The following is a 22582-nucleotide window of genomic DNA, read 5'->3' as shown; positions in this document are numbered from 1 at the left end:
CCAACATTATTTTTGAAAAATAAATCAGACAGAATGTAAAATCATATAGAGAAAAATATAAAAGTGAATATATTTTATATTTATTATTCTACTATTCACTAATCAAACTTTAAAAAAAACAATTTTGCTGCCTTTAAAAAAATGTTTTAAGCCACAAAAATGAATGCATGTTTTCACTCCTTTTATTTCCAGAAGACTTAATAATGATCTTGCCAATAGGTCAGTTAAACATAACCAGGTAGTATGCAGCTCCAACAGGAAGCGGAAACTATTACCCAAGTTGAAATTGTTTCTCATCTCTATAGGTTAATAGTTCATGTTTTTTAAAATATATAAATAAGTAAAAATTTTTCTTTCTGTAGCTTACTTACAAATAAAATCAGGAAGAGAGCGGAGCAGCCTGTTATGACCTAAGGTTTAGCATAGTTTGCTCTTTTTAAAATAAAGAAGGTACAACAACAGCACATCAAGAATGATAAATCACTCTTGGGCATACATCTGCTTTTTATATTTCTTCCTAGTAACTGGAACACAACGTTATAATACATTAACACACATTAAAATAGCAAAACAACTGCCTGGCAACCCATTAAGCGGATTTTCAGAAATTGCTAAGAATGAATACAAATATAAAAACTGCAAAACAAACATACATAGCACATAATCCAAATCTTAAAAAGTAAGTCTCAGCTTGTAGGCAGCCATTGTCTTCTGAGAAATAGGATTTAAAAAATCATTCCATGTTGATGAAACACTGAATTAAACCATTAATACCAACTGCGCTCTGCCAAAAGGCTTGAAATAAAGTAAACTGTAGCATGGTTGGGGTGCCAGTGGTCATGAGCTTTCCCTAGGAAGCAAATCTCATGTGCCTCTGCTTCCCATAAAAGCTTCTACTTCTACTTCCAGGGGAGACACATGGGGGAACAGACCACCATCTGACCTTTGGCTTCTATCTCTCACCTATAAGGGCCTTCCCTTGGAAGAGACAAACCTATCTCACCAGTAAGGCTCAGATGAAGACTCAGCTGCATGGAGGACCATTTTTGGAGAGGCAGATTCTCTCTTCCTACTTATGTGGGAAACCTGGGATGGTCAAGCCTGCCTGTGACTGGAAAGGTGAGTGTCTAAAGCCCATTTGCTCACAAATCTAAGACATGTGCTCTCATCAGCTATATCAATAATAAAGTATTCAGGCTGTCATCAGTCTGACTTCTGGCTCCTTCCTCAATTGGATCTGAATTCAGGAAGTTAAAAAGTAGCTATTACTCAACTCTCTCTCTTCCCAAATCAACCCCAAACATGCAATACAATGCAAAACAAATAATTCTTTGATCCCCTTACAAGAAGTTTAATAAGAACTGGAAGTACCACCTTTCTCCAAGGGGAGGTGTACCAAAAAAAAAGAAAAAAAAACTAAAGATTTCATCACTCTAAAGTTCACTGTCAAACCAGAACTCTTCGGCAGTTTCATATACAACTACCCTAAAACTGAGCGACTCTATTCCTAGGAGCCAGGGAAATGACAGCATATGTCACAAAAGAACTTGTACATTAATGTTCATAGTATCCTTATTCATAATAGCCAAACACTGGAAACAACTCAAATGTCCAGCAACAAGAGAATATACTGTCGAACTGTGGTGCATTCACACAATAGATTCCACTACTAAATAATAAAAAGGAATGAACTACTGATACAATGATATGGATAAATTTCAACCATTATGCTGAAGGAAAGATGGCAAACACATATGAGTATAGTCAGTCATTCTGTGTGTTTTCATTTGTATGAAGTTCTAGAAGAAGCAAAACTAATGATGGTGATGAAAATCAGAACAGTGCTTACATTAGGGGGCAGGGAGTGACCGGAGAGGGTGCCTCTGGCATAATGGGTATGTTCAATTATTGATCAAAGTGGTAGCTACACAGTCCTATTCATTTGCTAAAACTCAAATTGAAGATCTAAAACATGCGCATGGCCGGGCATTGTGGCTCACATCTGTTCTCCCAGTACTTTGGGAGAACAAGGCAAGCGGACCACTTGAGTCCAGAGGTTCAAGACCAGCCTGGGCAACATGGAGAAACCCCATCTTACCAAAAGACACACAAAAAAATTAACCCAGTGTGGTGGCACACGTCTACAATCCCAGCAACTCAGGAGGCTGAGGTGGGAGGATCACCTAAACCTAGGAGATCAAGGCTACAGTGAGCCATGATCATGCCACTGCACTCCAGCCTGAGAAAGTAAGACCCTGTCTCAAAAATAAATTAAACGTGCACATTTTATCATATGTATATTTTACCTTACTTTTTTAAAAATATGAAAAGAAATGAAGGCATAGACAGCTTTGGCGCAGGCTGCTGAGAGTCAAGAAAGATGGAGAGAAGCAGGCTGCTTCATTACCACTGGGGGAATGGAAGCCCAATTTGTATGGAATGAGGAGAGAATGGGGCATGAAGTTGGTGAAACAGAAAAGTTTTCTAAGGAATACCAAAGGTAGAACTTGCTGACAGGCTGACTCAGTAAACAAAAACAGTTTGACCTGTGAAGTAAAAACCAACTTCCAAACCCAAGTAAGATTAGAAATAGAAAAAAAAACAAACACTCCGGAAAATAGGGAAATCAGACACGGGAAACTATAAGAGGAAAATAAAAAATTCTCAACCCCATTAAGTTTCTGACCCCACTGAGACATTCAGGTTACAAGGACAGTGATTTTTTTTTTTGTTTTTGTTACTATCCATTAGCAACACCATCTTGCACGTGCATAGGACTTAATTTCCAAACAGATTTTATACTCACGTTCTAACTTAATCCTCTAACACCCCTCTAGGATACTGTTACTCCATTTGAGGAGAGAAAAGGTAATCATGGTTCAGAGATGTTCCATGGCCTGCCCAAAGTCCAACAGCTAGTCACAGAAACCCACACCTTCTGCTTCCAATCAAAAGCTATTGCCATTATGCCACGCCTGCTTCCCTCTGCAAGATTACAGCCTCTCTTCATTCAGCCTAGCACGCAGTTTTATTTCTGTGTCCCTCTAAAAGTCACCACTATTTTTAATGCAGTAAAAACCTGCAGAAACTGGGTCATTTGGGGCCACGGCCCACAAAATAAAACAGGAGAGTTGCAGATACCCAATTCTAGAATACCTTTAATTGGTCATACCTTAAACTAGGAGTCTGAACCCCAGGGGGACAAGATGCTGCAGTGAATTTCCAGTGCTTTAGGCACTGCAGCCTGAGCAGCCAACTCTGCAAGTCATACTCAGAACTAACTAATGTATTTTACCACCTAACAAGGCCAGCAGAGCATAAATGTGAGCAAGAAGACAACCCCACACTGTGCATACAACATACTCCTCAGCAAAATGCTACCCTAGCATTTCCTTTAGCCTTATTCCAAAGCACAAAACCTAAATATTTTCATTTATGTGCTCAGTCTTCAAAGCATGGATCAACTCTTTTGCTTTTTTGGTTATATTTCTTAAGAAATTTCATTAAAGCAGTCACTATATAAATATATTTGGTGTGTTTGCAGAAAGGAATAACAATTCCAAAAAATACGCACCCTTAACATGGTATGTTCTGTTCAATAAAATCCATTTATGTAAGAGTAAATCATCTAGTTGTTAAAAAGTCTAAAGATGAACTAGTGTCTAGGACAGGAAACAAAACATTACTCAGATATGTTTAAATCCATTTAAAAAAAACCTTGCTTGAGAATATAAAATTAAATTGAACCATGTTTCCAAAGACAGGGTAATTAAATCAGGAAATTAAACAGCTTGAAGCATTGCTGCCTGGTAAATTAAGGAGTCTCTAAGACACTGCCTAGGACAGCTGGCCCCCAGGTCGCCTCTTACCTGGATGCATCTGTTCTGCGCTGCTCCGCAGTTTGCTGTAGCCATGGCTCAAGGGCACCCTCTGGTAATGAGGCGGGGAAGAAGGAGGGGAGGCGAGGGGTGACATCGTGGGAGACTGTGTTTCCTGCTTCAAAGAACCAGATCAGAGTTCAGAGGCAATCACTCAAGCCTGGCGTTTTGAGCCACAGTCAGGAAGCATAACGCAGCTCTACTGCTGGTGACCCAGCTGATTTAACAAACGGGGGGAAATGTTTCTCAAAAATGCAGCATGGTTAAACAGCAGTGTCTGAGGATTCAAAAAGTCTCCCAGAGAATAAAATGTCATCAGTGCTGAGTTACCTAAATTACTAAAACCAGCCTGAAACATTTTTGGTTATTCCAGTATTTTCCTTTGTATTTTCCTTTGGAAAATGAAAGACACTGATCACATGAAATAACATTCATACCCCCTCCCAACTGTGATCTCTCTGGATAAATTTCATTTTCTTTCATTAATAAATTTATTTCCTGGATTTATACTTATCAAGTCTACCAGCAAATGTGAATATTAAAATATATATTTTGAAATGCTTAATATTCTTGGAGCTTACTATGTCGAAGTAAAATGCTACCTTTTTTTTGACAATGAGAGATTGCAAAACAATTCATTATAGGTAAACCATTCCAACCGGCTTACTCCCAAATACTAAGGTGAAATCTTAATAAGCTACAATTTGAATCTCAATTCAAATATGAACCTGATGTAGAACCCTAGGCAAAGTAAGCAACCTTATCTGCTGCTGGGTTTCCTCTTTTTTTAAAAAAAAAAAAAACCTTTACTAGTAGACTGGTAAATTTGGAATACTCAAGGAACAAGAAAACAGTGGGGGTTTTTTGGGTTTTTGCTTTTTGGATTTTTTGCTTTTTGGTCTCACTCTGCTACCCAGCCTGAGGCACAGTGGCATGATCGTAGCTCACTGCAGCCTTGACTTCCTGGGCTCAAGCGATCTGCCCACCTCAATCTCCCTGCGCCACCATGCACAGCTAATTTTTTTTTTTTTTGGGGGGGGGAGAAGTGAGATCTTGCCATGTTGCCCAGGCTGGTCTTGAATTCCTGGGCTCAAGCGATTCTCCTGCGTTGGCCTTCTAAAGTCCTAGGATAACAGGCATGAGCCACTGCACCTGGCCAAAACAATGCTTTTTATCAACACACAGACTGCATATATATATAGGCTCCCTTAGTCTTAAAAGAAATATGATCAAATACTCTTTTTTTTTTTTTTTTTACTGGGCACGGTGGCTCACACCTGTAATCCCAGCACTTTGGGAGGCCAAGGTAGGTGGAAACTCCGTCTCTATCAAAACAAAATACAAAAATTAGCTGGGTGTGGTGGCACCTGCCTATAGTCCCAGCTACTTGGGAGGCTGAGGCAGGAGAATCACTTGAACTCGGGAGGCGGAAGCTACAGTGAGCTGAGGTCATGCCACCGCACTCCAGCTGGCAAAGAGTAAGAATCCATCTCAAAAAAACAAAAAACAAAAAACAAATACTCTTCTTCAAGAAAAAGAAAAATATATTTTCTCTAAAGCATGAACTCACACCCATAGATTGGGTGGGGCATGCATAAACTCAGCCTGAAGTGAAAGGATGTATTCTCATTCACACAGCCAGGGACTGGGACTGGAAATTTCCCAGGGCATCAACCACCATGGGACAGTGGACCCTCATTCCTCTCCAAATGCTGGTGAGAAATCATGCCAAAGAATATTGACTGAAAATTCCTACACCTCCTCCTTTTTAAATATATCCTTGAAGAACCAGTTTAAAATGTGTCAGAATTATGAAAGTGACAGTATATGGAATTGTTTAACAAGATGTGCTACACCTCCCTTAACTATCCATATAAAACTTCCGCAGCAACACTTCATCTATACAACATCACAGGGGTAAGTCACAGAAGTTAGTTTTCCAACATAATCGTTTAACATTCATTGCATTTGAAAAACATTTTCATTTGAGTTTTCTTTTTTTTTTTTTTAAGACACACTCTCACTCTGTGGACCGGGCTGGAGTGCAGTGATGTGATCTCAGCTCACTGCAACCTCCACCTCCCAGGTTCAAGCCATTCTCCTGCCTCAGCCTCCCGAGTAGCTGGGACTACAGGTGCACACCATCACGCCCAGCTAATTGTTGTATTTTTAGTAGAGACGGAGTTTCATGATATTGGCCAGGCTGGTCTCAAACTCCTAACCTCTGGTAATCTCTCTGCCTTGGCTTCCCAAAGTGCTGGGATTACAGGCATGAGCCACCATGCCCAGTCTCAAGTGTTCCTATGATATAATAAATTTCTTTATGTAGAAGATACCATGTTGAACATAATCTGACTTCTCTGCATCATTCAGTATCTTTGTTGGAAGTATGAGCTGTACCTTGATGTCTGTGGGTACACTAATGTGTAGACTATTTCTTCCTGATAGGCCCACTCTTCTGAGATTTTATACTTTTGTGTCCACCAATCATCATCTGACTATTGCAATTAGTGGTCTAATTTTAAAAGTCTATCCTCCCTATTCTGGTTCCAAACCTCCTAAATGGATAATGGCAGCATTTCCCAAGTTGAGATTCCAAATATGTTCCCCAAGAAAGAATTTCCTAGTGAAAGAAATTTAGTAAACACAGATTTCCAGGTCTCTTTACTGCAGAACTTCTCAGGCCCTTTACCATGCTAATGTGCACTACGAATTTCCAAGATTGGGAATTTAGTCTTTCCCTCAGTAAGAGGATATGAAGCAGCATTCTCCAAACACATTTATTATAATAGGAGAAACCTTTTCTACAGACTTCTTTTTGGAGAAAAGAACCACTAAAAACTCCTGGAAGTTACATTTCCAAGAATCCATTTAGAAAACCCCTGACCTAGGGAAATCAATAGATATATTAAATCAGTAGCCTTATTTTAGACAGAATTCTACTTTAAAGTAGGCTTTAAAGGGGCCTTGAGTGGCTGGTAGTGATTCATATGCATCAGCCTCTCTTTCTTGCAAAGAGAAAACTTTACTGGCTCACTTCCAAGTCTGTAATTGGGTTCCAGATGGTAAGATTTGCTGGAAGCTGAACAGTAGATACCAGGCCCTGCTACATGAGGTTTCACAGTCAGAATTAAATGAACATGTCTGATCAAACTGTTTACCTGTTTATCCTCATCGTCCATTCTTTTGAAGGAATTTTTTTCCGTGGTTAAATATGGAATCTGAACCTTAGTTCCATGCAGCTCAGCTGGGTTCCCAAATCGTATCTCACCATCATTCTTTGACATCATAAAGCGAGGCAGAGGCAATTCTTTAGGACCAGAAATCAGAGAAGCTCCAGTCAGACTTTATTTAAAAACTGCAAAAACGGGGAATTCAATGGCCAAAAGATGAATCATTTTTGAGGAAAAATTCCAGAGCACTAAATATAGATTAAATTTAGATTTAGATACAATGAGTACTCCTATAATAATGTCATGATTTTTTAAATGCTCTGGTTTAACCAAAGTATTCTGGCTTAACATTTTTCCATGTTGCCAAATCGCAGAATTAAATTCAGATTTGGGACTGATCTCCCACTTCATCCTTCAGTCCAATAACCAAGAAAAAGGATATGACATTGTATAATACAATAAGTGACAAATGGTGGCAGGTAAAATTCATATCGTACTTAAATATGCCAGGCACAGTATTAAAGATTTGCAAACATTAACTCATTTCCTATGATAAAACTATCATTACCCCCACCCCATTACAAAAGTGGAAACAGACATAAAGGAGCTAAGTAATGTCCCCAAGATCACACAACTCATCTCTGACTGGTTTGAACACAGGCAAGCTGGTTCTTAACCAGTGCTCTACAGAAAGGTCTCTTGTTCCTAAGGTAAACTTACTGGGTAAAACAGTTTCTCATCCTATATAATTCTTTCAGAAATTTTCACATCCAATCTCTGGTTGTCTTTCCATAATGGAATAAGGAATACAGTATCAAGTCAGAGCAATCAATCCATCATTCAGCCAGGTTCTACTGTCAAAACCATTATCCACTCATAATGTTACAAAGAGTTGAAATGCAATGGTCTGCTATATTTACTTATCTTTCAAAATTCTAACAAAACTATTCTGAAAGCGGAAATGATACTTTGGCACACTTCTAGTTCTCAGCACATCATGTTACACACAATCACGTAGCACAAAACCCTAAAAAATGGGGACAATATTATGGATTATGCATAATGACTTGCATCTGTATCCATTGTTCAGGATAATATTCATCAGTGTGCCTTTGCACTTCCACTAGCTCTCTATTCCAAAAACACAGCTGCACTTTCAATGATTGATGCTGTACTAAGGCCAGAAAATATCTTAGCAACAGCAAGCAAGTATCCTAGATCTCCCCAGGCAAAGAAGGCCCCTGGTTCTCCAATATCCACATGATGTTTATTTTTAGTTGCTATGTCCACATTTGATTCAAAGAAGCAGGTGGTCAGGAACGGCGGCTCATGCCTGTGATCCTAGCACTTTGGGAGGTGAAGGCGAGTGGATCTCCTGAGGTGAGGAGTTCAAGACAAGCCTGGCCAACATGGTAAAACCCCATCTCTACTAAAAATACCAAAAATTAGCCAGGCATGGTGATAGGCACCTGTGATCCCGGCTACTCGGGAGGCTGAAGCAGGAGAATTTCTTGAAGCTGGGAGGCGGAGGTTGCAGTGAGCTAAGGTCACACCACCGCACTCCAGCCTGGGCAACAACAACAAAACTCTGTCCCAGGGGAAAAAAAAGAAGCATGTAATATGACAAATCCCTGTGTGATCAACCAGCCAAGGGCCCAAGAGATGTAAATAGAGTAACCAGTCTTAATGTTTCCCAACCTCAGGCAGCTCTCCAGCACTGAAAGCCAAAATGGGCTTCAAAAGCAAAAAGGCAAGTGAAAAGAAACTCTAGAATCTTAGTAAGTCAAATATAAGCTAATCCTGTGGTTTTGGTCTCAGGTATATGCTCCAGCTCAGTCTGCAAAAAGGATCTAAAAAGATGAAACAAGATCACATGAAATAATTTGCATCCTGATCTGCCCATAAGAGGATGACTCTACGTCCAAGTACTTATTGAGGGAGAAAAGAAAGAAATGCTCACAGTATTTACTGGCATTCAACAGATAACTCCAAGGAACAATGGAATACACTCATGGAATTATGAATATCAATTATTATACTAGGACTTAAATAGGGCTCCCAGATATTGTCTAGGACACTTTCGCTTCATACATTCTTCCACCCTGTCTGTAGAAACTCTTTAGAACTATTTGACTAGAAAACCACCTCTCCCCTGCCCCACACACCCACCAAACAGTAAAAGACAAATTATAGCTGAATTTCTCTCATACTTTCTTTGGTCATGTGGTTTTTAAACAACTCTCACTTAACGGAATTGTAACCATAATAATAATATTCTTATCATTGAAAACTTTCATGAAGGTGCCATTTCCCTTAACCTGATCCAAGCTTTTAAAAAGTGAAAGGTAAAAGTAGTTTGCAAATGTTCAGTCTGAATGCTTTTTGTCTTTTGGGTTTTGTTTTTTTGAGGCAGGGTCTCACTGTCTCCCAGACTGAAGTGCAGTGGCACTAATGTAGCTCACTGCAGCCTTGAACTCCCAGACCCAACTGACCCTCCTGCCTCAGCCTCCTGAGTAGCTGGGACTACAGGTGCTTGTGACCATACTGGCTAATTTCTTTTTTTTATTTTTTGTAGAGATGGGGTCTTGTGATATTGCTCAGACAGGTCTCAAATTTTTGAGCTCAAACAATCCTCCCACCTTGACCTCCTAAAGTGCTGGGATTACAGGCATGAGTCACCATACTCAGCTGAATATTTTTCCTAGTCACATGTATAAAAAATTTGATAGTAAAACTTTGAAAAACTTAATCAATAAAGTATCTGCCATACAATTATGTCTGTCAAGAAAAAGGTCTATTTGTAGTCATTGGTTAGAATCTTATCTCCCAAACTGAATTGAATTAATACACAGGAAACAAAGTCAGAGTTCGAACTAATTGTTTAGAGGGTGTGAGAAGATAATAAGAGTGGCCATCCAAGATGACAATTTGCTTCGTAATGCTATCCTAGGTTACATTCTTTGAACATAGAAATGCTTTGTATATTAAATATAAATGACTATTTTTTCCTTCCACAAATAAAACTATGCCTGTTCCTTTTTCAACACCTAACCCTCTACAAAAAAGAAAAATCCTTTGTTTTTCCATATTTGATAGAGATACAGATATATTAGAAATACTGACTCCGAGATCCAAGATGGCCCCTTAGGAGCAGCTCGGGATTGCAGCTCCCAGTGAAAGCACAGAGGGTGAGTGGACGCCGCATTTCCAGATGGATCTTTACTGCCCACAGACCAGGAGATTCCCAGGTGGAGGAGCCCCATGGGTTGCCAGCACAGCTGTATTGGCCAGCATGGCTGTTTCAGCCGGTGCGACTGTTTTGCTGGCGCCCTGGCATGGTGGCTCTCCATACAAAATACACTGGTCTGGCTGCCCTTTTAAGCTGGAAATTGCAGCTCTGGGAAGGCATATTAGCCCATTCATCTGATTAAACAGGACTGAAACAGAGAGCCAGGGCAGGAGATTCCCGGGCAGCAACGTTGTTTCAGCTGGCACAGTGGGTCACCATATGGGAAATCACACAGATCCTGATGCCCTTTCAGCAGGCAACTGGAACACCTGGGAGAGAGTCAATCATTCAACTAAAAAAAAAAGGCTCTGAGGCAGGGAGCCAGGTGATAAGGCTCGGCAGGTCCCACCCCCACAAAAACAAACAAACAAACCAAAAAAACAGCAATTGGAAACACTCGGGGTTGAGAGTTTCATGGCAAGCACAGCTGAACCCGGGAGGGTCCAGCTCTGTGGGGGAGGGGCGTCCGCCATTACCAAGGCACTCCACCCCTACGGAGGTAGTCCACCATTGCTGATGCAGCCTGCCATTGCCACGACAACCCGCCATAACAGAGAGAATCCGCCATTACAGAGGCGGGCCACCATTGCTGAGGCAGTTCTAACCACACTCATATAAACAGGACTGCAGGGAAGTTCACATGGCAGCAGGGCGGAGCCCACAGCAGCTCAAAGCCTCTGCAGGCAGACAGTGACTAGGCTGTCTCCTTGCTGGGCAGGGCAGCCTGAAAAAAAAAAAGGCAACAGCACAATGGATACTCATAAATGAAGCCCTAACTCCCCAGGACAGAGCACCTGCGGAAAAAAAGGGGTTTATGAGTTCTGCTGCAGCAGACTTAAATGTACCTGCCTAGCAGCTCTGAATGAACAATGGAGCTCACAGCTCAGCACTTGAGCTCCTATAAAGAACAGACTGTCCAAAGCGCAGAGAAATAGAGGACGCCACACTTTAAGACAAATTCTGGTCGCTCACGGAGCAGAAGATCCCCAGTGGAGGACCCACACGGGCCACCAGCACAACTCTTGTGGCTGGCGCAGCGGTTTCACCGGCACCTCGGCGCAGCAGCTCTCGGAGCAGAGTAAACAGGGCCAGCTCCCCTTCTGACTGAGGTTTGGAGGACCCACACGGGTCCCCAGCACGACTTCTGAGACCCGCGCAGCGGCTGTGACAGCACCTCAGCGCGGCAGCCCTCAGCACAGAGTAAACGAGACTGGTTCCCCTTCTGACCGAGGTTTGGAGCCCCAGGAAGGGAGAGTCACCCATTATGGACACAAGAAGGAAGCCAGACAGGAGAATCCTGGGCAGATAAGCACCACCAGTCTTAACGCTGCCATTCTGGCCCTGGGAACTAACAACTTGGACGTCCACTCAAGAGACCTAATCTGAAAGTTGGTAATTTCAAAGATGACAGGAGGATAAATTTACAATGATGGGAAGAAACCAGTGTAAAAAGGCTGAGAATACTCAAAATCAGAACGCCTCTCCCTCTAAAGATGATCACAGTTCCACATCAACAATGGAACAAGGCTTGACGGAGAATGAGCGCATCCCAATGACAGAATCACTCTTCAAGGAATGGATAATAAGAAACTTCTGTGAGTTAAAAGAACATGTTGTAGCCCAACGTAAAGAAACTAGGAACTTTGAAAAAAGGTTTGATGAAATCCTATTGAGAATAGACAACTTAGAGAGGAATATAAGTGAATTAATGGAACTGAAGAATACAATACAGGAACTCCGAGAAGTATGCACAGGTTTAAACACTCGAATTGTTCAAGCAGAAGAAAGGATAACAGAGGTCAAAGTCCAACTTAATGAAATAAAACAAGAAGACAAGATTAGAGATAAAAGGATAAAAAGGAATGAGCAAAGTCTCCAAGAAATGTGGGACTATGTGAAAAGACCAAATTTACGTTTGATAGGTGTACCTGAATGCAACAGAGAGAATGAATCCAAGCTGGAAAATACCCTTCAGGATATTATTCAGGAAAATTTTCCTGAACTAGCAAAGCAGGTCAATATTCAACCCCAGGTAATACAGAGAACACCACAAAGATATTCCTCAAGAAGAGCAACCCCAAGGCACATAATCATTAGATTCACCAGGGTTGAAACGAAGGAGAAAATACTAAGGGCAGCCAGAGAAAAAGGTCGGGTTACCCACAAAGGCAAGCCTATCAGACTTACAGCAGATCTCTCAGCAGAAACTCTACAAGCCAGAAGAGTGTGGGGGCCAATATTCAACATCCTCAAAGAACAGAACCTTCAGCCCAGAATTTCATATCCAGCCAAACTAAGCTTCACAACTGAAGGAAAAATAAAATCTTTTATGAACCAGCAAGAACTCAGAGATTTTATTACCACCAGGCCTGCTTTACAAGAGCTTCTGAGAGAGGCATTACACACAGAAAGAAACAACAAGTATTAGCCTTACTAAAAATATACCAAAAAATAAAGAGCACCAACATAAAGAAGAATTTTCATGAACAAATGGATCAAACAGCCAGTTAACATCAAATGGCAGTAACCCTAAATTTAAATCGACTAAATCCCCCAATCAAAAGACACAGCCAAAACCCAACGGCATGTTACATCCAGACCTGTTTCACATGCAAGGATACACAAAGACTCAAAACAAAGGAATGGAGAAAGATTTACCAACCAAATGGAGAGCAAAAATAAATAAATAAATAAAAAGCAGGAGTTGCAATTCTCGTATTGGATAAAATAGATTTTAAAGCAACAAAGATATAGTGGTAAAAGGATCAATACAACAACAAGAGCTAACGATCCTAACACCCAGATACATAGAGACTTAGATTCAATGAGACAAAAAATTAATAAGGATATCAAGGACTCGAACTCAGATCCGGAACAAGTAAACTTAATAAATATTTATAGAGCTCTCCACTTCAAATATATAAAATATACATTCTTGTCAATACCACATCACACCTACTCATAGGTTTAAATGAAACATTGGCCATTATTAATACCCATTTTTTTTCAGAATAAAGCAATATTTCTGTTCACCCTCCCTCTCTCTCTTCCTCTTTCTTTCTCTCCTTTACTCATTATTTTTTTCTTTCCTTCTGTCAAAAAAAGAAATCAACTTGTAAACCTCTAGATCCAGGTCGGCAATGTCTCTCTCATTGCTTGAATTCCTTCCTTCTCTTCCCTTCCCTTCCCTTCCCTTCCCCTCCCTCCCTCCCTCCCTCCCCCTCTTCTTCCCTTCCTTCCTTCATTCCTTCCTTCCTCCCTCCCTTCCTCCTTCCCTCCCTTCCTGCCTTCCTCCCTTCCTCCTTCCCTCCCTAAAAACAAATAAAAATAAATTTAAAAAAAGAAAAAGAACAGACTGTCTCCTCAAGCAGCTCCCTGACCCCCATATATCCAAAGAGTCACCTCACAAAGGACTGATCAGACTGACATTTGGTGGGCATCATTCTGGGACAAAGACAGCAGAAGAAGAAACTGGTAGCAACCCTTACTGTTCTGCAGCAGCTGCAGGTGATCCCCAGGCAAGCAGGGCCTGGAGTGGATCTCAGCAATCCTACAGCAGAGGGGTCAGACTGTTAGAAGGAAAACTAAGAAACAGAAATAACTTCATCATCAACAATCTGGATGTCCACTCAGAGACCCAATCCGAAAATCAGCAACTACACAGACGACAGGTGGATAAATCCACAAAGACGGGAAGAAACCAGTGCAAAAAGGAGAAAAACACCCAAAACCAGAACACCTCTCCTCCTACAAGGGATCACAACTCCTCACCAGCAAGGGAACAAAGCTGAATGGAGAATGAGTGTGATGAAATGACAGAATCAGACTTCAGAAGGTGGGTAATGAGAAACTTCCGTGAGCTAAAAAAACATGTTCTAACTCAATGCAAAGAAACTAAGAAACTTGAAAAAAGATTTGATGAAATGATAACAAGAATGGACAACTTAGAGAGGAATATGAGTGAACTGATGGAGCTGAAAAACACAACATGTGAACTTCGCAAAGCATACACAAGTTTCAACAGCCGAATTGAACAAGCAGAAGAAAGGACATCAGAGGTCGAAGATCAACTCAATGAAATAAAAGGAGACGGCAATATTAGAGAACAAAGCGCAAAAAGGAATGAACAAAGCCTCCAAGAAATGTGGGACTATGTGAAGAGACCTAATCTATGTTTGATAGGTATACCTGAATGTGACAAAGAGAATGAATCCAAGATGGAAAATACTGTTCAGGATATTATCCAGGAAAACTTCCCCAACCTAGCAAGGCAGGCCAATATTCAAGTCCAGGAAATACAGAGAACACCACAAAGATATTCTGCAAGAAGAGCAACCCCAAGGCACATAATCGTCAGATTCACCGGGGTTGAAATGAAGAAGAAAATGCTAAGGGCAGCCAGAAAGAAAGGTCGGGTCACCCACAAAAGGAAGCCCATCAGACTCACAGCAGATCTCAGCAGAAACTCTACAAGCCAGAAGAGAGTGGGGGCTGACATTCAACATCCATAAAGAAAAGAACTTTCAACCCAGAATTTCATATCTAGCCAAACTAAGCTTCATAAGTGAAGGAAAAATAAAATCATTTGCCAACAAGCAAGTACTCAGAGATTTTGTCACCACCAGGCCTGCTTTACAAGAGCTCCTGAAAGAGGCATTACACATAGAAAGGAACAACCAGCACCAGACACTCGAAAAACATACCAAATGGTAAATAGCATCAACAAAATGAAGAATCTGCATCAACTAACAGGCAAAACAGCCAGCTAGCATCAAAATGGCAGTATCAAATTCACACATAACAATATTAACCCCAAATGTAAATGGACTAAATGCACCAATCAAAAGACACAGACTGGCAAATTGGATAAAAAGCCAAAACCCATTGGTGTGCTGTATCCAGAAAACCCATCTCACATGCAAGGATACACAACGGCTCAAAATAAAGGGATGGTGGAAGATTTATCAAGCAAATTCAGAGCAAAAAAAAGGAGGAGTTGCAATTCTCATCTCTGATAAAACAGACTTTAAAGCAACAAAGATCAAAAGAGACGAAGAAGGACATTACATAATGGTAAAACGATCAATACAACAAGAAGAGCTAACGATCCTAAATATATATGGACCCAATACAGGAGCACCCAGATACATAAGGTAAGTTCTTAATGACTTACAAAGAGACTTAGACTCCCACACAATAATAGTGGGAGACTTTTACACTCCACTGTCAATATTACACAGATCAACCAGACAGAAAATTAACAAGGATATCCAGGACTTGAACTCAGACCTGGAACAAGCAAACCTGATAGACGTTTACAGAACTCTCCACCCCAAATCCACAGAATATACATTCTGCTCAGCACCACATCACACCTACTCTAAAACTGACCACATAATTGAAAGTAAATCACTCCTCAGCAAATGCAAAACAACGGAAATCATAACAAACAGTCTCTCAGACCATAGTGCAATCAAGTTAGAACTCAGAATTCAGAAATGAACTCAGAACCACACAGCTTCATGGAAACTGAACAACTGGCTCTTCAATGTTGACTGGATAAACAATGAAATGAAGGCAGAAATAAAGAAGTTCTTCAAAACCAATGAGAACAAAGACACAACATACCAGAATCTCTGGGACACATTTGAAGCAGTCTCTAGAGGAAAATATATAGCCATAAGTGCCCACATGAGAAGACTGGAGAGATCCAAAATTGACACCCTAACATCAAAATTGAAAGAGCTGGAGGAGCAAGATCAAAAAAACTCAAAACCTAGCAGAAGACAAGAAATAACTAAGATCAGAGCTGAACTGAAGGAGATAGAGACACGAAAAACCCTTCAAAAAAATCAATAAATCCAAGAGCTGGTTTTTTGAAAAGACCAACAAAATAGACCACTAGCCAGATTGATAAAAAAGAAAACAGAGAATTACCAAATAGATGCAATAAAAAACAATAAAGTGGAAATCACCACAGATTCCACAGAAATTCAAACCATCATCAGAGAATATTACAAATAACTCTATGCACATAAACTAGTAAACCTGGAAGAAATGGATAAATCCCTGGACACTTGTGTCCTCCCAAGCCTAAACCAGGAGGAAGCTGAAACTATGAATAGACCAATAACAAGGTCTGAAGTTGAGGCAGCAATTAAGAGCCTACCACACAAAAAAAGCCCAGGTCCAGATGGGGTCACAGCCAAATTCTACCAGACATGCAAAGATGAGCTGGTACCATTCCTTCTGAAACGATTCCAAATAATGCAAAAAGAGGGAATCCTTCCCAAATCATTTTATGAGACCAACATCATCCTGATACCAAAACCCGGCAGAGATTCAACAAGAAAAGAAAACTTCAGGCAACTATCTTGCATGTTCTGCACATGTACCCCAAAACCTAAAATGCAATAAAAAATAAAAAAATTAAAAATTAAAACATATATCCATGATGAACATAGATGCAAAAATCTTCAATAAAATACTGGCAAGCCAATTGCAACAGCGCATCAAAAAGCTAATCCACCATGATCAAGTAGAATTCATCCCGGGGATGCAAGGCTGGTTCAACATACGCAAGTCTATAAACGTAATTCACCACATAAACAGAACCAAAAACAAAAACCACATGATTATCTCAATTGACGTAGAGAAGGCATTTGACAAAATTCAACAGCCCTTTATGCTAAAAACCCTCAATAAACTCGGTATTGATGGAACGTATCTCAAAATAATAAAAGCTATTTATGACAAACCAACAGCCAATATCATACTGAATGGGCAAAAACTGGAAGCATTCCCTTTGAAATCTGGCACTAGACAAGGATGCCCTCTCTCACCACTCCTATTCAATATAGTACTGGAAGTCCTAGCCAGAGGAATCAGGCAAGAAAAAGAAATAAAGGGTATACAAATAGGAAAGGAGGAAGCCAAATTGTCTCTATTTGCAGATGACATGATACTATATCTAGAAGACCCCATCGTCTCAGCCCAAAAACTCCTGAAACTGATAAGCAACTTCAGCAAAGTCTCAAGATATAAAATCAATGTGCAAAAATCACAAGCATTCCTATACACCAATAACAGACTGAAAGAGAGCCAAATCAAGAACGAACTGCCATTCACAATTGCTACAAAGAGAATAAAATACCTAGGAATACAACTTAAAAGGAACGTAAGGGACCTCTTCAAGGAGAACTACAAACCACTGCTCAATGAAATAAGAGAGAACACAAACAGATGGAGAAACATTCCATGTTCATGGTTAGGAAGAATCAATATCGTGAAAATGGTCATACTGCCCAAAGTAATTTACAGACTCAATGCTATCCCCATCAAGCTACCATTGACTTTCTTCACAGAACTGGAAAAAACCACCTTGAACTTCATATGGAACCAAAAGAGAGCCCGCGTAGCCAAGTGAATTCTAAGCAAAAAGAACACAGCAGGAGCCATCACACTACCGGACTTCAAACTATACTACAAGGCTACCGTAATCAAAACAGCATGGTACTGGTACCAAAACAGAGATATAGACCAACAGAACAGAACAGAGGCATTGGAGGCAACACAACATATCTGCAACCATACAATCTTTGATAAACCTGACAAAAACAAGCAATGGGGATAGGATTCCCTGTTTAATAAATGGTGTTGGGAAAACTGGCTAGCCATGTGCAGAAAGCAGAAACTGGACCCCTTCCTGACACCTTACACTAAAATTAACTCCAGATGGATTGAAGACTTAAACATAAGACCTGGCACCATAAAAACCCTAGAAGAAAATCTAGGCAAAACCATTCAGGACATAGGAATAGGCAAGGACTTCATGACCAAAACACCAAAAGCATTGGCAGCAAAAGCCAAAATAGACAAATGGGACCTAATCAAACTCCACAGCTTCTGCACGGCAAAAGAAACAGTCACTAGAGTGAATCGGCCACCAACAGAATGGGAAAAAATTTTTGCAGTTTACCCATCTGACAAAGGGCTGATATCCAGAATTTACAAAGAACTCAAACAGATTTACAGGAAAAAAACAAACAAGCCCATTCAAAAATGGGCAAAGGATATGAACAGACACTTCACAAAAGACATACATGAGGCCAACAAACATATGGAAAATGCTCATCATCACTGGTCATCAGAGAAATGCAAATCTAAACTACACTGAGATACCATCTCACGCCAGTTAGAATGGCGATCATTAAAAAATCTGGAGACAACAGATGCTGGAGAGGATGTGGAGAAAAAGGAACACTTTTACACTGTTGGTGGGAGTGTAAATTAGTTCAACCATTGTGGAAGACAGTGTGGCGATTCCTCAAGGGCCTAGAAATAGAAATTCCATTTGACCCAGCAATCCCATTACTGGGTATATATCCAAAGGACTATAAATCGTTCTACTACAAGGACACATGCACACGAATGTTCGTTGCAGCACTGTTTACAATAGCAAAGACCTGGAACCAACCCAAATGCCTCTCAATGATAGACTGGTCAGGGAAAATGTGGCACATATACACCATGGAATATTATGCAGCCATCAAAAATGATGAGTTCGTGTCCTTTGTAGGGACATGGATGAATCTGGAGAACATCATTCTCAGCAAACTGACACAAGAACAGAAAATGAAATACCACATATTCTCACTCATAGGAACAATGAGAACACATGGACACAGGGAGGGGAGCACTAGACACTGGGGTCTATTGGGGGGAATAGGGGAGGGACAGCAGTGGAGAGAGCTGGGGAGGGATAGCATGGGGAGAAATGCCAGATGTGGGTGAAGGGGAGGAAGGCAGCAAATCACACTGCCACGTGTGTACCTATGCATCTATCTTTCATTTTCTGCACATGTACCCCAAAACCTAAAATGCAATTTAAAAAGTGATTAAAAAGCGAAATAAGCTGGTCACGAAAAGACGAGTACTGTGTGGTTTCACTTATATGAGGCATCAAGAGTAGTCAAACTCATAGAAGCAGAAAGCAGATGGGCAGGCCAGGTGCAATGGGTCACGCTTGTAATCCCGTCACTTTGGGAGGCTGAGGTGGGCAGATCACTTGAGGCCAGGAGTTCATGACTAGCCTGGCCAACATGGCAAAGCCCCATCTCTACTAAAAATACAAAAATTAGCTGGGTATGGTAGTGCATGCACCTGTAATCCCAGCTACTTGGGAGGCTGAGGTATGAGAATCTCTTGAGTCTGGGAGGCAGAGGTAGCAGTGCACTGTACTCTCTCTCTCAAAAATGAGAAGGCATTTAATGAATACAGAATTTCCATTTTGTAATTTGAGGTGAAAAGGTTTTAGAAATTAGTTACATAACAATGTGAATATATTTAACATTACTGAATTATACATTTTAAATGGTTAAGATGGGAAGTTTTATTTGTATTTTATCACAATTAAAAATTTTTAATTTCAAAACATTTTTAATGGTAAAATTGTAATAATCTATTTTAACTCAATATTATTTCAAAATGTAATCAACATGAAGTATTAGTGAAATATTTTACAGTCTTTTTTCATATTAAGTCTTCAAACTCCTGTGTATATTTTATCCTCCTTTCATGCCTCAATTCGTACTTGCCACATTTTATATGCTCAACAGCTACTGGCTACCATACTGAAACAGCACAGCTCTAGTTGATAGTTGCTACATGGGAATGTGAGCCACTGTGGCCAGAAATCTGTATTTTACTAAGGATGCTAAATGCTAAATGCTATAATGCTAAATGTAAGCAACTAATTGATTTATTTTTAATTATGTAAAGAGTATTTTGTATGAAGGGATGATTTATAGGGAACTGTATGTGTTCACTTGAAGAATTTTGACAAATACATATATATGTGCATATATATATACATATGTATGTGCATGCATATATATATATATATCCATTCCTGTAACCAACACCCAAATTAAGATACAGAATTTTCTTTCATGTTTCTTTCCAGTAATCTCCTCCCTTTTTTCCACCCAGCAACCTCTGTACTTTCTATATTGCAGATTATCTTTGCCACTATGAAACTTCATAAACTCAATCATACAGTCTCTGTTTTTATAACTAGCTTCTTTTACAACCTTTTTGTCTGTGATAATCACTCAATGCATTGTACACATAGTTCATTCTTTCCTTCTTTTTTGAGATGGAGTCTCGCTCTGTCACCAGGCTGGAATGCAGTGGTGTGATCTCAGCTCACTGCAAGCTCCGACTCCCTGATTCAAGCAATTCTCCTGCCTCAGCCTCCTGAGTACCTGGGATTACAGGCATGCACCACCACACCCAGCTAATTTTTGTATTTTTAGTAGAGATGGGGTTTTACCATGTTGGCCAGGATGGTGTTGATCTCCTCCTGACTTCCTCATCCTCCTGCCTTGCCCTCCCAAAGTGCTGGGATTACAGGTGTGAGCCACCATGCCTGGCCCATTCTTTATCGTTGCTATGGAATAATCCACTTTTAAGAATATATTGAGCTCCAAGCAGTAGCTTACACCTGTAATCCCAGCACTTTGGGAGGCCAAGGTTGGCAGATTGCTTGAGCTCAGGAGTTCAAGACCAGCATGGGCAGCATAGCGAAACCCCATCTCTACAAAAAAAAAAAAAACACACACACACACAAAAATTAGCCAGGTGTGGTGGTGCACACCTGTAGTCCCAGCTACTCAGGAAGCGGGGGTGGGAGGATAATTTTAGCCTGGAAGGTGCAGGTTGCAGTGAACCAATACAGCGCCACTGCACTCCAGTCTAGGCAACAGAGCAAGACCCTGTTTCAAGAAAAATTTTAAAAATTTAATCCATTATCCTGTGGTGAGCATTTGGGTTGTTTCCAGTGTGAGACCATTGTGAATAAAGCTGCTGTGACATTCTTATAAATGTTTTTTGATGGACACGAATTTATTTATCTTGGGTGTATACCTAAGAGCCAAATCCAGTCTGCTGCCTATTTCTGTACATCCCACAAGTACAGTGTTTGAGTATTGGAAAAAATCAAAAGAAAAATATTTAATGATGTGAAAACTATATGAAATTCAAATGTCAGGCCAGGTGCAGTGGTTCATACCTGTAATCTCAGCACTTTGGGAGACCAAGGCGGGCAGATCATTTGAGGTCAGAAGTTTGAGACTAGCCTGACCAACATGGTGAAACCCTGTCTCTACTCAAATACAAAAATTAGCTGGGCGTAGTGACGAATGCCTGTAATCCCAGCTACTCAGGAGGCTGAGGCAGGAGAATCACTTGAATGCAGAAGGCAGAGGTTGCAGTGAGCTGAGATCATGCCACTGCAGCACTCCAGCCTGGGTGACAAGAGTGAGACTCTGTCTCAAAAATTAAAAATAAAAAAATTTTAAATTCAAATTTGTGTTCATAAATAAAGTTTTATTAGCACACAGCCATGCTCCTCTGTTTACATGTTGTTCATGGCTACTTTCATATTATAACAACAGAGGTAAGTAGTTGTGACCAAAATCATACTGCCCACAATGTCTATCTGGCCCTTTATAGAAAAAGGTTGCTAATCCTTGTCTTACAGAATTCAATGGTTGAAGTGAAGTGTGTTCCTACCAAATCCATAAAATTGCATTTAACAGAAAATATTTTACAGTGTTTGAAGTCTTTGATTTAAATAATTTAATTAAAAATTCAGTTTCTCAGTCACACTAGCCACACTGCCACACTTCAAGTGCTCAATAGCCTCATGTGGCAAGTGGCTAAAATATTAAATAACATAGTTGTAGATGCTTTTCTACAATGTTTAACAAGGGATTCCCTGATTTTGTGCTTACAACAACTCTATAAGGCAGGTGCTGTTGGTATATCTTTTCCTCCAGTGAGTCACGTGAAACAGAGAAATTAAGAAACTTGCCTAAGGCCACACAAATAAAAAGGTAATGAAGGAAAGATTCAAAATGAGGTAGCCTATTGCTGGGACCTACATTCCCAGCCACAAGGCTATATTGCCATCCTGAGTATTAAAATTCTTTCAAGTAGAGATTTGAACATTTAACATGAAACTGTGCCATTTCAGAAAATGACCCAGAGAAAACCTGCTCAAATATCTGCATTTTGCAGGTAAGGAAATAAGCCCAGGAAAGGGAGAGCAAGACTTGTCTCAGTCATGAAGCAATACAGTGGGCTTCCTATGCTGTCTTTTCTATGAATTAACAAACTGGTTGTCACACTCAAAAGATTTCTCTCCTACCCCTAAGATATAGGGAGGGTTTGTCAAATAG

The 22582-nt window shown here is 40.3% G+C and overlaps 1 protein-coding gene across 15 annotated transcripts in view; it reads right to left on the bottom strand.

The window, feature by feature from the left end:
* The window catches only part of REPS2 (RALBP1 associated Eps domain containing 2), a 248826-nt gene that overhangs the window by 160751 nt on the left and 65493 nt on the right, over positions 1-22582 (bottom strand). For 8 of the 15 annotated variants that reach the window (XM_035289249.3, XM_035289252.3, XM_035289256.3 and 5 more), the window contains exons 3-4: positions 7040-7188; positions 3870-3996 (exon numbers count right to left, since the gene is read on the bottom strand). In XM_035289249.3, the coding sequence (XP_035145140.1) occupies positions 3870-3996; positions 7040-7188 (276 nt within the window). The remainder of the gene's footprint in view (positions 1-3869; positions 3997-7039; positions 7189-22582) is intronic. The other 7 variants (XM_035289251.3, XM_035289254.3, XM_035289260.3 and 4 more) reach the window with 1 other exon arrangement.

This window comes from Callithrix jacchus, chromosome X (assembly GCF_049354715.1).
Source record: "Callithrix jacchus isolate 240 chromosome X, calJac240_pri, whole genome shotgun sequence".
Lineage (NCBI taxonomy): Eukaryota > Metazoa > Chordata > Mammalia > Primates > Cebidae > Callithrix > Callithrix jacchus.
The sequence above is the reverse complement of the archived record's forward strand: the minus strand, read 5'-3'. Positions and strand labels throughout refer to the sequence as shown.